At 39.7% G+C, this 15,335-nt stretch overlaps 1 protein-coding gene across 1 annotated transcript in view; it reads left to right on the top strand.

Moving 5' to 3' along the window:
* LYST (lysosomal trafficking regulator) overlaps nt 1–15,335 on the top strand; it is a 156,813-nt gene that overhangs the window by 86,265 nt on the left and 55,213 nt on the right. Inside the window, exons 28-33 of the mRNA XM_045009357.1 lie at nt 539–691; nt 3,116–3,307; nt 6,842–7,020; nt 8,283–8,489; nt 8,753–8,929; nt 11,899–11,966. Of these exons, the coding sequence (XP_044865292.1) occupies nt 539–691; nt 3,116–3,307; nt 6,842–7,020; nt 8,283–8,489; nt 8,753–8,929; nt 11,899–11,966 (976 nt within the window). The remainder of the gene's footprint in view (nt 1–538; nt 692–3,115; nt 3,308–6,841; nt 7,021–8,282; nt 8,490–8,752; nt 8,930–11,898; nt 11,967–15,335) is intronic.

Raw genomic sequence — 15,335 nt, 5'->3', positions numbered from 1 at the left:
GTGGTTTATAAACCATGTACCAGTAACTGGAGTTCTGCCTGGGCATCTGAGGTAAAAGGCCTAGAATGGAATATTTGGAGTATTATGAAAATAGTGACAATATTCAAAGATTCTATATAAGTTATTTCCATTTATAACTTTTAATAAATAAAATTATGAAGACATTAAAATTTGGTGGCTGTTTTTCCCAAAGGGAGAGGAGTCTTTGCTTTGTAATTGGTACTGTGACGTGCATCTATTATTGGGGTGGTTTTGCAGTGACTTTCTCGGAAGTGTGTAGTTTTGAAATTTAAAAATATCGTGCCCTTTTTAATTTCCATCAACGTCTCGAAAAAAAGCTTGTCACTTCTTTTTGAAACCAGTGTTAAAATGTGTTTTCAAAAGTTTTATAATGTGTGAAATTCTATTATTTTGGTGTTATAGAAATATATGTAAAGGATAAAATGAAAATAAGAAACATGCTAACATTTCAGAAACTTATTTATGTAAACTACCTTGAGGAAAATGTCATGTGCTCATTGTTGCCTCTCATTTGTAGACATGGCAATTGCTCTGCAATTCAGAGTTCTTCAGGCAGCTATTGAATTAATAAAAGCTACAGCAAACCAAGACTCTCAGGATCTGGCTAACTCTTTACGTTTACCTGCTACCCATCATCACGCAATGTTTCAAAAACGTAAAAGCATTGCTGGTGAGTGATAAATTTTAATAGTATGTTGTGTTTAGAGAATTTTAAAGCTTCTCCTGCCCTCGTTATGTGATGGAGCCAGTCATATTTTTCTACACTGGCACTCAATGAGACGGAGGTTGTAAAAGTGTATATCTGTGTACTTGTGTTGATGAGTTCCCTGCAACTTTACTTTTGGTACTACATGACCATTTCACCAATCAATATACTACTATATTTGGGAAACAAAAGTCTAGTGCAAATAGGGTAACCGGATGTCCCAATTTTATAGGGACAGTCCCGATTTTGGGGTCTTTTTCTTATATGGGCTCTTATTACCCCCAACTTCCATTCTGATTTTTCACATTTGCTGTCTGATCACCCTAAGTGCAAATCCACCTTTGGAAAAAATGATGATCTAAGTTTTCTAGGTTGTATGTCAGGTGAACAGAAGTGTAACTTTTGTACAAATTTTGCATTCAGTAGGTGTGCAGAATAAGTGTTGCTTATAGGTTGGAAGAAGGGAATGCAGCAATTCTTTCTCCTTCACTTAACACTGCGCCATCCCTGAAGACTCCAGAGCCAAATTCAACTTGGATTTGAAATAATGAGTTAACAAACATACATATATAACCCTGCCCCCCACATACACACCTTGCATTAAAATAACATTAAGATTACAAAGTCACACAGTGAAGTTAGAAAATGGCAGAATTAAGGCTGCCTATATAACTTGTCCTCCTTGCATTTTGATGGTCTTTAATACATGATCACATACTACTTTTTTCCACAAGGTTATGTGATCATATAATTAAAGACTGCATCATAATGCAAGGAGGACAAGTTATATAGGCAGCCTTAATTCTGCCATTTTCTAACTTCACTGTGTGACTTTGTAATCTTAATGTTATTTTAATGCAAGGTGTGTATGTGGGGGGCAGGGTTAATTCTGGCATTTCCTAACTTGAGCATGTGCCTTTGCAACCTTAAATTCTTTTTCATACAGGTATTTGTATATAATTTCCTAATCTTCAAACAAACCCTGAAAAGCAATTGTCATGTAGTATCATATGGAGCCCCCGACTTAGGTCATGAACAGGGTTCTGATCTTTGAATCCACAGTCTACAACTTAAGCTAACAGAGTAACTGATAGAGGATGAGAATTCCCTACTGCTATGTGGACCAGCTACTAGAGGGGGATGATAAATTAGGGCAAATTTTTAAGTTTCAAGTTCCTGATCCAAAGCATGTAGGTAGTAGAGCTTCTGAAAGAGTGTGTGTTTTTTTTTAACATGAAAAAAATGTTTTAAGAATGAGATTAAGTAAAACTAACTGAACTATTTTAACTGAAACTTTCACACACAAAAAATTCGCTTGAGGTAGACACCTGACATGCATAATTTCAGTTTGAACCATTAGTTTCATAAGCAAATAAATGCTGTAATGGAAAGTGTTATGTAACCTTAACTCTAGGTCGCACTATCAGTTCAGACTATAATACTTTGTGAATCATTTTTGTGAAGCGCTTTTGGATTCTTTGGCTGAAAGGTGCTCTGTGAATCTAGGTCATTATATTCAGCTGCATTTAAGATTTCACTGAAGACTATTAAATAAAAAACTGATGTGTGTTCTGTTAATTGTTTAAAACCAAGGTTCCATTGCAGTGAAAGATTCCATTATTCCTCGTCTACCAAAACAACACTTCTGTTCCTACAGTCAACTTCTGATGCCCCCCTCCTTCAGTCTGTTATATCAGGAGCTGCCCCTCCAGTCCCTCACTGGATCCACTTCATATATGTTCCCTACAGAAGCAGGTGCAGTAGTGGTGGTCATGCCTACCAATTCATTCTGCAAAAACATTTCTCAGGAAATGTTTTGCAGGATTAGATATGAAATAGATGCATCTATCAAAATAACTTCTGATAGATCAATATGAAATGTGTTTACCTTTCAGAGCTGTTAACCTCACATTGCTTAAAACCTACATTCTATAAGCATGCTAGTATAAGAACAATTAACTTTTCAATAACAGCAGTGATGTGGTAACATTATAAAAGTAGGGAAGTAAAACAGTGACCAGAAGCTGTTTTGTACAGTGAATATTTCTGAGAAATTATCATTTTGAAAACTCTAAAGAAAATAGATAATGTGCTATAGTTTTAAGATGAGTTCTTCATCAAATCTCTAAAGACTTTAATGCTCTGTAATTACATGAATTTTATATACATTTCTTTTTCAAGTGGAAAAACTGTCACACTTTTACTAATTTAAAGAAGAACCTGGACATTCCTTGTTCGTTTTTAAAGAAATATGTTTCAAATATTTTCCCTCATAACCACAACCAATTTCCTTTCCTAGATGAGTTATTGGTGCATGCAATTAATTTACGATTGTGATATTTAATCTATTCATGAGGATGATATTGATATATTTCTCTATACTTAAAGATTCCAGGAAATTTTCTCTTGCTCAGTCTGACACACTGGTGATGAAAATGCGTTTAGTAGCAAGTGATGAACTTAACATGATGATGCAGCGGAGAATGAGCCAAGAGAATCCTATTCGAGCCACTGAGAATGAGTTTATACAGAGGTTACAGAGACTCACTGTTCTAGCAGTTAACAGGCTCATTTATCAAGGTAGGAACAGGGGGAAAAATATATGGTAACTATGCTTATAATGACCTCCCCGCACATTAAGTGGTGGGGGCTGTTGTCTTGCTTGTTGGAAAAGGAGTGCGCCCTTTTAAGGACTAGAAAGTCAGGGAGAGACTTTCTACTGCACTGCAGACCATGTCAGTGTGGGGATGCTGACTATTCCCTCCCCCAGGTGACCAGCAGAGAGGGCAGGGACTATATAGGTCCTTGCTGATGCAGGAAAAGCCGCCTTTTACCTGGATCAGGTGGAGCAGTACCCACCCTCCGCCCACAGAAGTAGTGAAATACCGGGTTTTGTCAGGATCCGCTGCACTAGTTGCTACTTTCTTGGGGGTCTGGGAAGGAATTTTCCCTTCGCTGCCAGATTGGCCACGGCAAAGTGGATTTTTTTGCCTTCCTCGCAGTGGATTTTGGGGGGAGGAGGGGGAGCTTAGTTGGGATGAACATGAAATGGGAGTAAGGCTATGATGTGGCAACTTATTATGTAACATGCAGTGGATGTCCAGTGTAGGTACTCCATAGGGAAGGGATACAGTGATCAGATAAAATGGATTGGTAAAGGATTTAAAGGGGGTATCCTTCAAAGGAGTGGAAATGCAGGAAAGGGGATTTTGGGCTCCTATGTCTGGTATGGCATGAAGCCAATCCCCCTCTCCTTTATAGCTCCCTCCATTTGAGGGAGGCAGGAATTTTGAGGTCCCAGCAGTGCGTTGGCTGGGGGCTGGGATGGTTAAGCAGGAAGGCAGATGGAAGGCTCCCCCCATAAGTGTGTGTGTGTATGTGTATATGTATATGTATATGTGTGTGTATGTGTGTATATATATATTAAGCAACTTACCTGCACTGTGCACTTGTATCTGCCAGGTCCTCCCAGGCATATAAGAATAAAGTTGTTGCCTAATTAAACTACATCCAGTATCTCCTGTCGTCCTTCCAGCATAGCCGGGCAAAGGGTTGTTTTATATTAATTGTTGCCTGACAGGCTAATGTTTTTCTTATATTAAAAATGTATTCATGTTTTTAATGTGTTGTGGGTATGAAGAGAGTGGAGTATATTTGGTGTTCTGACTCTCAAAATTTGGATTCATGTTTTTTTATTTTATTTTTTTTTATTTTAAAATTTATCCTCACTACTGGTGCTTAGTCTCAGCTTCTTGTCTTAAATACTTGACAGATTGGATCTAATTTTTATTTCACTGAACTGGACCAGTTCATGTGAGAAATATCTAATTCTAATTAATTCTAAGGCAAGGGGGAGCTTTTCTAGTTTGCCTCTCACCTTTGAGATTATTAGGTACAGAAATGTAGGTCAAATTTAGAACTCTTCTATAATAATGCATACCTGACAATATTTGCAACTTTTAAAAATAACTTGCCTAATTTTTATAAATTTCACAGACCTATTGAGGGGAGGGATAGCTCAGTGGTTTGAGCATTGGCCTGCTAAACCCAGGGTTGTGAGTTAAATCCTTGAGGGGGCCATTTAGGGATTGGGGCAAAAATCTGTCTGGGGATTGGTCCTGCTTTGAGCAGGGGGTTGGACTAGATGACCTCCTGAGGTCCCTTCCAACTCTGATATTCTATGATTCTATTGCACATATCTCACCCCCTCCACTTCATGCATTTGTTCCACCACCCACTTTGATTCAATTTGTAGTCTTTACATACAGACTTTCACTCCACACCTACTCCTTTTCCAATTCTAGAACTGTAGGCCTATACATTTCCTTTGCATACATATAGCTACTCATTCTCCACATCTATCTTCCCAATGCCTCATCCATCCATTCCATATGCACCCATACCTGCCAACTCTGAGGTTTTCCCTGTAGACTATGGGTCTGCGGAAATTCTGTATGACTGTCCTTTCCTATTTCCCTATGTCCCTACAGCCATGTGCTGCCCCCAATTTACCTCACATTCCAGGTCTTGACTCCCCCCTCCTTCTCATAAGAGTCTTTTGGGGGGCAGAGGGTCTCCCCCACTTCAACTCCTGCTGGTTTCAGGGGGTGGAAGATTTGCCAAGCAGGGCCTGTGATGCTTTTTAGGGCAGCCATGTCTGTGAGTCACCTTGTTACCAGCTGCCTCCAATTTGAGGAACTCTTGCTTGTGCTAGCAGAGCATTAGCCTCTTAACACAACCAGCCTGTCAGCCACTCAGGCATTGTCTTCTGAACTATACCAGCCCTGTTTTTTGCCTTGCTGGATGACAACAAATGTACCTCAGCCCTGAGTCCTTTCTGTGGTATCCAGCCCTTGATCACTGGATACCCACAAATCTCAGATCCTCTGTTTCCAAAGGAACAGTGTACCACAGTTCACCAGTTTTATCTTAGACCACTGCTCTTGTATTACACACAGCACTTGAGTTCAATTATAAAACAAAAGGAAATTTATTAAAGAGGGAAATAGAGATTCAGATAAGAAATAGTGTGAGAGATCTTACAACTTTGGTTTAGATATAACCATTTGTTAACAGGCGTTCTAAAACTTAAATTTAACTAACTGCAGGTTATCCTCCTGTCCTGAGAAGTTTCTCACCCAGTGTTTTCAACCAAGCCTGGTTGAGATCCCTTTTTCATGAAGCAAACTTGCTGTCAATTTACTTCCTTGGTGAAGGATGCCTGTCTCTCTTTGTACCACCGAATATGCCAGATCAGACCTCTGGTGTTCACGTCAAGATATGGTCCCCCTCTTGCCATTTGCCTCTTCCTGTTAGTTTGTTCTGAAGTCTCTGCCAGCTTTTCATTAGATTTTTAAGGCAAATACTAATGGACTCCTATTGTATGACATACAATACACCAAGTGTTCTCTCTTCTCCCCCCCTCCTCCACACACCCCTCAAGATAAGTGTCTCGCATCCCCTGTCTGGAGGAGTTGGTCTCAAGACACACTGTTTTTGAGTGACCTCTTTTTAACTACAGACCTTGGCATCCAGAGGTTCTTGGGGACACAGGACCACATGCCCCCAATCCACAGAGTACTGGGATTTTCAGGGGAAGTGACACAGCTTTGTTCTCACCTGCCAAGACCTGGCCTATTAGCAGATTGGGCTGTACTGTCTTCTGTGGTGCATAAAATTGCATGCAAAAATACTAGGATAAAGCATATTTAAGGAAACTTTTATATTCAACAGAAATCTAGTGTGTGTGGCTTCAGTGTCCATATGGCTTGTCAGAACCGTTCCATTTACTAAAGTTAGTCAATCACCTTTGTTTGCCCCCATTTCTGTGAATTGGTTGAATTTTTAATGAGAATCGTGTTCTTTAGGGGCCATTTTTGTTGTTTGTGGGACCTGAAATGTATGCGAGTTCTGCCTGTGGAATAGTTGCAGAATGGAGTCTTTAAATGATTAACTCTAATTTTTAATTTGGTTTAACCAGTGTCTAGATTAACTGTTTATATATTCACAGCGTAGTACAGTGGATAAATGACTAGTACTACTTTATAGTACATTAGGATTAAGTTAGCATGGTCCGAGATGCCATTGATCTGTTTGTGCTTCTTAACATTTAAGAACCTACTGAAGATTGTTTTGATGTATTGGGTACACCAGAGACCACAATTCAGTGCAGACTTTCAACAGCCCAGCTGGAAGCCTCTGAAGAGGAGGACCAACGAGAACTTCCTAGTAATACAAATTCTTTTCTGAAAGAAATGTTCAAAATGATGGTTGAAGGAATCAAAGTATCTATTGTAAGTAACTAGACAGTATATCTGTGTTAGCTCCTATTGCTTAAGGAGCCCCCCACTGGGGCAAATGCTGTGTCTCTGTAGGACTGTTCCTTTTTGTAAATGTTGCGTTTTTGTTGCATCTCGAGATGTATCTCAGGTATTATAACACAACTGCACTTGGCCATTGCATAAAAGAAAGTATCCTGATATTGGATAAGTTTTGATCTTTGCATAAATTGGTGCTCATTTTAAAAAAAAAACAGATTTTTTTTTAAGTGGAAAAAACGTTTTAGAATCAGTTGGGGGGGAGGGGGAAGGAGGGTCTGTCAGTACTTCTGAGGCCTGTCATAGCTGAGCTCCCATCCTTCAGATTTGAGCAAGGCCATAGAAGATGTGTAGCAAGGGGAGTTCCAAGATATGGAGATTTGGATTTGGGGTGAGAGTAGCTTTTGTCCACATGGAAAACTTGAAGCATTTGGTTTTATATCTAAAAAAGAAATTATATATATTTTAAAAAAAAAAGGATGTGACCAAAAACTGTTTCCCTGAATGCTGCTGTTGGTTCACTGTACTCTTATGTTCCCAAAGTGAGCTTGCAATGGATTTAATAAAAATTTGACTTGTTATTTTCTGTTCCTTTATGACTTAAGGAAGACCTGAAAGAGATTAACTCTTTTAACCTTGGAACTATCAGGAATGCCATGTCTGGTCTCAGACTTTTTTGCTCGAGTATCGTTTGGAGGTCTCAGGAATGTTTGTTTGTGAGCTCTAGATACCAAACTGTCAATTAAGGTGTTAATCTTTAGCAAAGGCTTCCTTCATGAAAAATTGCAACTAGTGCTTGATTATAGTTAGTGATTAAAGTTAACAAAAATGAGGGTTTTTTAAAACAATTTGATTAAAAATCCTGTCCCTCAGAGTTGGTCAACTTTCACTCTTGGCTGTTGTGACACCATTGTTCTGTTAATTCAACATCCTAGTCTTCTAGCCTAAACCAGAACTGAATTTCTAATGTCAGGAAAAAAACAGAAAAATAAACACCTTCAAGTCATCTTTATATATTAAAACCCTTTTTTCCCTTTGTAAGGTCATCTTTAAACCTCTGTCCCAGTAAATAATTATTTGTAAATGTGCTTCCTCAATAAGATTTTTCTACCAGATTTACTCTATCCTTTCCTGTTCCAGTTTTCTTTGCAAGCTTACTTTGTATGTTCTATGCAAAGTTCTGATCAGAGAAACCCTGTTTACTGGGATGGGGGAAAACAAATCTCTTCTTGCTTTAGGCTACAAGCAGAATCAGCACTCCTAGGCAACAGTGGAGGAGAATCCTCTGGTCCTGTAAGGATACATTCCGTATGCAGCTTGGAAGACTCTTCGTGCATATTTTGTCTCCAGCACAACCATTGCAAGAAAGAAAGAAAGCTTTGGAGATTGTATGTGAAACAAACCACCAGGAGATTATGCGAGATTGTCTCAGCGTACCTCTGCAAGTAAGCACTGCTATATTTTTAAGCATAAAAACTTTGAAGCCCTTGCACATGAACATCCTGGTTTAAATTTAAAAAATATTTGCAGGAGTGTAGATCAGGAGAGGAAAAATCCAGAATAGCTCAAGAATCACGAGCATTAGTAGAGAAAACTTGTCCTAGTGTACCTGAAAAGATAACAGATAAAAATATATACATTTATATAGCAAGTTCTTCATGTTCTACTGGCAAAATGAGAATAACTGTACTTTTTTTTGTTCATTTAGCATGGACCTAAATTAGCCCTCTATCTGTATGAGTTAGTGCATGATCATAAGGATGAATTGACCAAAGAAGAACAAGTATCATCAGGAGTATTTATGAATGCATTAAAATTTTGTGGCTATAAATGCATTTCTCCCAGTGCTCCGCCAAAACCAGACCTCCTTAATGCCATGAAAGAGGTATGTGAATATTAATGAACATTTCCTAGTGAACCAGAATTCATTATTTGACCTCCTTATTTGCAATTAATGCTATACTCCTTGAATATGTAGTGTACAGCAACTACTTCACAAAGATGATCACATTTTCTATTAGGCTTGGGAAGCTGGTTGGTTGACCCCTATTTGACAGTGATCAAACAGTGCATAACGAAGGCCCTGATGCAGGTGGCAGCCTGCCGTTGTGATTGCATCATGGTGCTATCCGTTAGCAAGCTTATTCAGATACCTTGATCACTCACTTTATTACATGCTAATGCAACCTGTTGGGGAAAAGGTAAGATAATTGAAAGCTGAGCATCTTGATTGACTGGAACTTTCTAGTACATTTATTTGTATACCAGGCCATCAGTATAAATGTTGATTTACAAAGCATATTAAACAAGTTAAAAGACACAATCCCTGCCTCAAATTGCTTGCAATTTAAACTCACTAGACAAACATACAGAAACTAACTCAAAGGGAGTGAGGGGGAGATAGGAGGGTTCAATGTTTAAACTTCCTCCCCCACAGAGAGAGAAGATGAGTTTCCTTTGTTCTTTTTGTAATTGCTCAGTTTTGAATAATGGTCACATTTAGATGTTAACCTAATATTGCTAAAAAATAATTATTCTTTTATTTTTCAGAACTTCATTGTGCTTTGCAATTTTGAGTTAAAATAACTCAGTTAGGTAACTGGTTTTTTTGTAATTAGGCATAAATATCTAAGTCTAAGTCTTAGACCATAAACACACTCTTTTTATGTTACTGTTCTACTAAATGAGTGCTTTAAAATATTTGACCATTTTTGACATTATTTGGTAACATTTGACCTATGTTTAACAGGTCAATTTGACCAATTATTTTATTGGTCAAATTCCCAACTCTTCTTTTATATTCAGATTATTTATCAATCAATAAATATAAAGAGGTGTTTAAATAAGAGTCTTTAACAGGTCACTAGGTGGTTATGATTATAAGCAACCTATAATATTTTCTAAAAAAGTTTCAGTAGTCAGTTTCTATTTAATGTACTCTAGTTCAAAAATCAATAACCATCCTTTCTAGTCAAATAAAAGATCATGAAAAATCGAGTAACAAAATGATTAAATATGGAACCTAGAGACACTGAACTGGGTTTCCAACCATCCACGTCATTGATTATACTGGAGGCTATCTTATATTTTTGTGAAAAATCAACAGACTATGATAACTAAAGTGAAAATGCAGTGAACAAATCAGCATGTTCCTTTTCCTTTTTAGAAAAGACTATTCATAACTACATTTCTCTTTTTAATATAAACATGTTTAAACAAAATTAACTGTCCTTTTCAGTTTCAACAAATGATTGTTAGCGCTATTGTAATAGCTTTCTTCTTAGAAATATCATTAAGGACAAGTGGCTCAATTCACAAAAGGACTTAGGTGCCTAACTGCCACTTTAAATCCCAAAATTTTTAAAAAATCACTGGAGCAGGGGGACTGGATCCTGGGTATCCCATCTTCCTAGTGTGTACTCTAACCACCAGCTACAGAGTTAGTCTCATGCTTCCTCGGTGTCTCTAGCTCAAAGATTTTTAATAAATATTTATCCACAGTGGAACAGCTTCAACAGGAAAGATGGAGGGAGCCCCACATCAGAATATCCCATAGTTCAGTGGTTAGGGCAATGACTTGAGAGGTGGCAGTCCCTGTTCAAATACCTTCTCCCCCTGAAGTAGAAGGGAGGAATTGAACCAGGGTTCTCCCATATCCCACGTAAGTACTCTAACCACTGCCAAACTCCCTGACAGGGGGAGGTTTAGCGCACACCCCTCCCCTCACTCAGTATGCTGGCTCTTCTGTGATTCTCACTCTGATACACCATTCCCCTCAATTCCCCTAGGCCCCAAACTCAGGCTTTGTGAATTTCATTGATTTTTTTTTTCTAGGCATTTAAAAGTAAGACGTGGGGACTTTTGGTGTTGCCACGCTTAAGTTTCTCTGTGAATCTAACCCCAGCTGTGTTGTGGCAAAGTAGAACATTTGGAGATGTTTAAATTTTTTTTTAACAATATAGAGACACATCCTATTCTCACTGGAGTAATTTCTAATTTCACCATTGACTTCAGGATGGGTCAGGTTCCTCTTGAGTATGTTTACATAATGACTGGAGTACATTAGGTCTCTCCTGTCTCTAACACACAAGCTTTTGAATAGTTGCTATGAATGTTCACAATATGTCCTAATATGTTACTTAGACAATGATGTTCTGAGTTGGGAATAGGCCATATGTGAATTAAAAACAACTTTTGCTACTTAGAAGAATGGAACCAATTGATACAAATCATTGTAAGTCATTTATGTTTTTGACCATTAACTCCTTTCCTTGTTGAAATGATAGTGTTACTGGAATGAAGGTCTGATGCTATAACAGAGGTAGGCAACCTATGGCACGTGCGCCGAAGGCGGCACACGAGCTGATTTTCAGTGGCACTCACACTTCCCAGGTCCTGGCCACTGGTCTGAGGGGCTCTGCATTTTAATTTAATTTTTAAATGAAGCTTCTTAAACATTTTGAAACCTTATTTACTTTACATACATCAATAGTTTAGATATATATTATAGACTTATAGAAAGAGACCTTCTAAAAACGTTAAAATGTATTACTGGCACACCAAACCTTAAATTAGAGGGAATAAATGAAGACTCGGCAGACCACTCGTGAAAGGTTGCCGACCCCTGTGCTATAAGATGTTTTAAGTGAGAAGAGATGATTTCACTGAGTGAGCAGACTTGGATTCTGTTGATGTCTTTGGAAGCATTGATTTGTGTCTCAGTTGTAACTTGAAAAATAGTTCTGGATGTGGAACTTGCAAATGAAAAACAAAGCATAACTTTTAACTTGCTTAGTTAAACTGGAATGAAATTTTCTTTTTTTCTTTTTTTTCCTTTAATTTCTGGATGGAAAGAAGTTTGAGGCAGAGGAATGTGTGAACAAAGCTGTTTGGGAAAAGACTATGATTAATAATCAGCAAAAGTAAGTAAAAGATCTATGGAAGAGTGTTCTTTAGCATAGCCTGTTGCAAAATGCCATGGGTACTTTTATATAAAAAAATCTTTTAAAATCAATATTCATACCTGTTTCAACATTTATTATGCTGTAATTAAGATAGCTTGATTGTAGGTAAGTGACATTCTCTGATTGCCTTCGCTAATAACCAACGACATTATTTAAATTTCAGAACATTTAATCTTTTTTATTTGGCATAGATTTTTTTTAATTCTTTCCAATGAAAGGCTAGCTACTGTATCCATCAGGCTGTTTCTCCCATTGCATGTGAACCATGCAATTAAATGTGTGGCACATGTCATTGCAACCAGCTGGTTAGAATACAAAACCACTTTCTTCTTCAAATGTTGGTTCCTGTGTAAATTCCACATGTGGGGTATGCATGCACCTGAGTTCAGAGAGTTTAAGAAGTAGCGTCCATTGGCCTGCACATCTCCTTGTGTTCCCAAGCAAGGCTAGAAGAAGCACTGCGAGTCATCACCCTCTCAGATCCTTCTTACTGCAGTATGGTCTGAGTTGGAATTCAGTGTCCTCTTTTGTTTCAGCCTTTCAGAAAACCAGTAGCTAAGATTGTAAATAGTTATTCTTTAGCTTATTCGGTTCCCCAAACCAGGGACTCTCTTCACATGGTCAGTGACTATGCCCAGGCTCCTGGGCTTGAAAAACTGCATCTCTTGCCCCAGATCCTTCTTAGTCAGCAACAAACACCAACACTGCTAACTGTGTGGGTGACTCTCACATTTTGGTGAGGTACAGCATTTTTTGCTTGTTTCCACAGAGAATTCCCCAAGCTTGTGAGCTTAACCTTACAAAACACTCAGTGGGCAAGACTATGAAGCCCCTCTCCAATCTGGGCCAGAAAGACCGCCCACTCTATATATAGGCCTCACCAAATGAGCAGCACCCCTCCGAGCACATGCTTAGGAGTGGAGCCCTCAGTGTTTAAGTCCAAAGATTCTTCCTCTAGGGCTTCCCATGAGAATAAGGGGCATTCTCATTGGCTCAAGGACAGATCTTCAGCAAGGACTGCCCATAAGAAACAAGCTCCTTCCCTGAGCCCATCGAGGTCAGATGAGCCCTTATGCACACACCCTAAGGAACTGGTTCCACAGAGAAAAAAACAAGATGGAGGGTAAAGTGGATAGAAAGGAGGATATATTGGTTCTGTTGGTGATATTCAGTACCAAAGCACTAGACAGTCATCCGCTCTGCCCATCCACAAGTGCAGCTCCAGACTCTGCGGTACTGACTCATCTACCCAAGGAATGCACTGGTACTCTGGATGCCGACCAGGGCACACAGGGACCTATATGGCACCGGAGGATATCTTTCTCCCTTACCCTCAGCCTCCACTGTTCTCTGGCCCGGCCCTCCTGAGGGACATTACTGTACCAGTAGACTATATTACTTCAGTGTCCCAGGAACTGTTGTACTTAAAACCATCCGATGGAATTGCCCCAGTACTGATAGCTCCACCATTATAACAGGAGTGTTTCAGATTTGGGTGAATCCAATGAACTGGTCCCTCCTTCATCTCCACAAAGAGAGCCAAGCCTGGGAAGGCAATCCAGGACTTATGGACACTATTCTTATGAACATGTGCTCCCTGGGGACTGATGGTTTCCCATGCCATGGGATACCTCTCAAACCGTTTGTCCCTCTTTCTAACCCTATCAGAAAACATGGGATCCCTATACCAGATATCTGGGACCCACCCAGTAGTCATTCCACTCCTCTCCCTTGCACCAATGACTGGTTCTGTTGGTGTATGAGGAGAAAGAAGATGTTGAACCAGAACCTCAGGTACCAATGGTTCTGATGGGAATCTCCTGTTCTTCCCTGGATGAGGTAGTCTCTCCTTCCCCATCCCCACCAGACGATCATAGGCAATACCAGGATGTAATATGAAGAGTGGCTAGTGATCTCCAGTTATCTCTGGAGGAAGTCCAAGACCCACAACACCAAGTGCTGGACATTGTGCAGCCTCAGGGCCCAAGTATGGTGCCTCTCCCAGTTAACGAGCCATAGTGGAACCAGTGAGATTGGTCTGGTCTGGTACACCAGTGTCTTGCGCCCCCGCACCTAAAAGGACTGAGAAGTGCTATTTAGTTCTGTAAAGAGCTAAATTCCTGTTCTCCCACTCTGCTCCCAACTCCCTGGTCATACAGGCTGCGATGGAACATAATAGGTCTAAATATCTAAGGACCACACCATCAGATTGGATCTCTTGGGGCTAAAGGTCTTCTCATAAGCAGGCTTGCCATTTTGAATTGCCAGTTACCAGGTCCTGCTAGCTAAGTATGACTTCAGTAACTACTCTAGGCTGGTGGCCTTTCAGAACAAACTTTCCTCTGAGGACAGAGCCCAGTTCCTCTTTTCTAGAGGAGGGCAAGTTGGTGATGAAAATGGCATCTCGATCGTTCTATATTATCTGGATTTATCTAGACGTCTGCTCTGGTAACCAGCTCGTTAGAAGTTCACCTGGCAGCCATTAGTGCCTTTCTCCACTCAGTAGATGTGCCTTTCTCCACTCTGACCTCTGACATGGTTCATGAAGGCCTCATCAAGGCCTTTCCTCCAGTCACTAAACCCACATTACTGTGGGATCTGAACCTTGTGCTGTCAAAGCTTACTAGACCTCCATTTGAACCCTTAGGTGGGACATGGAACGTGTCGTTATCCATATGGGGGCATTTCTAGTGGCTATTGCTTTGGCCAGGAGGATTAGCATACTGGCATCCCTCATGGTGGACATGCCCCCCCTTATGGTATTTCACAAGGTATTTCCTCTGCCTTCACCCTAAATTTTTACCCAAGGTAGTCTCCAGATTCCACCGTAAGCAGTATATCGGGGTAGGCCAAAGGCGGCATGCAAACTGATTTTCAGTGGCACTCACACTGCCCGGGTCCTGGCCACCTGTCGGGGGGGGGGGGGGGGGAGATGGGCATTTTAATTTAATTTTAAATGAAGCTTCTTAAACATTTTAAAAACCTTATTGACTTAACATTCAGCAAAAGTTTAGCTATATATTATAGACTTATAGAAAGAGACCTTCTAAAAATGTTAAAATGTATTACTGGCACACACAACCTTAAATTAGAGTGAATAAATGAAGACTCGGCACACCACTTCTGAAAGGTTGCTGACCCCTGCAGTATATTCACTACCTATCCTTTTTCCAAAACCCTGTGCTTCTCCTGAAGAGAAGAGACTTCAGTTCCTCCACATAAGGCATGCACTGGCCTTTTACTGGCAAAAAACAGAGTTAATCGGAAAGTCTCCAAGACCCTTCATCGTGATAACACGGAGATCCCATGGTCAGGCTATATCTTCTC

This window comes from Mauremys mutica, chromosome 3, assembly GCF_020497125.1.
Source record: "Mauremys mutica isolate MM-2020 ecotype Southern chromosome 3, ASM2049712v1, whole genome shotgun sequence".
NCBI classification, from domain to species: Eukaryota; Metazoa; Chordata; order Testudines; family Geoemydidae; genus Mauremys; species Mauremys mutica.
Note: the sequence above shows the minus strand (reverse complement) of the source record. Positions and strands in the feature narration are given on the sequence as shown.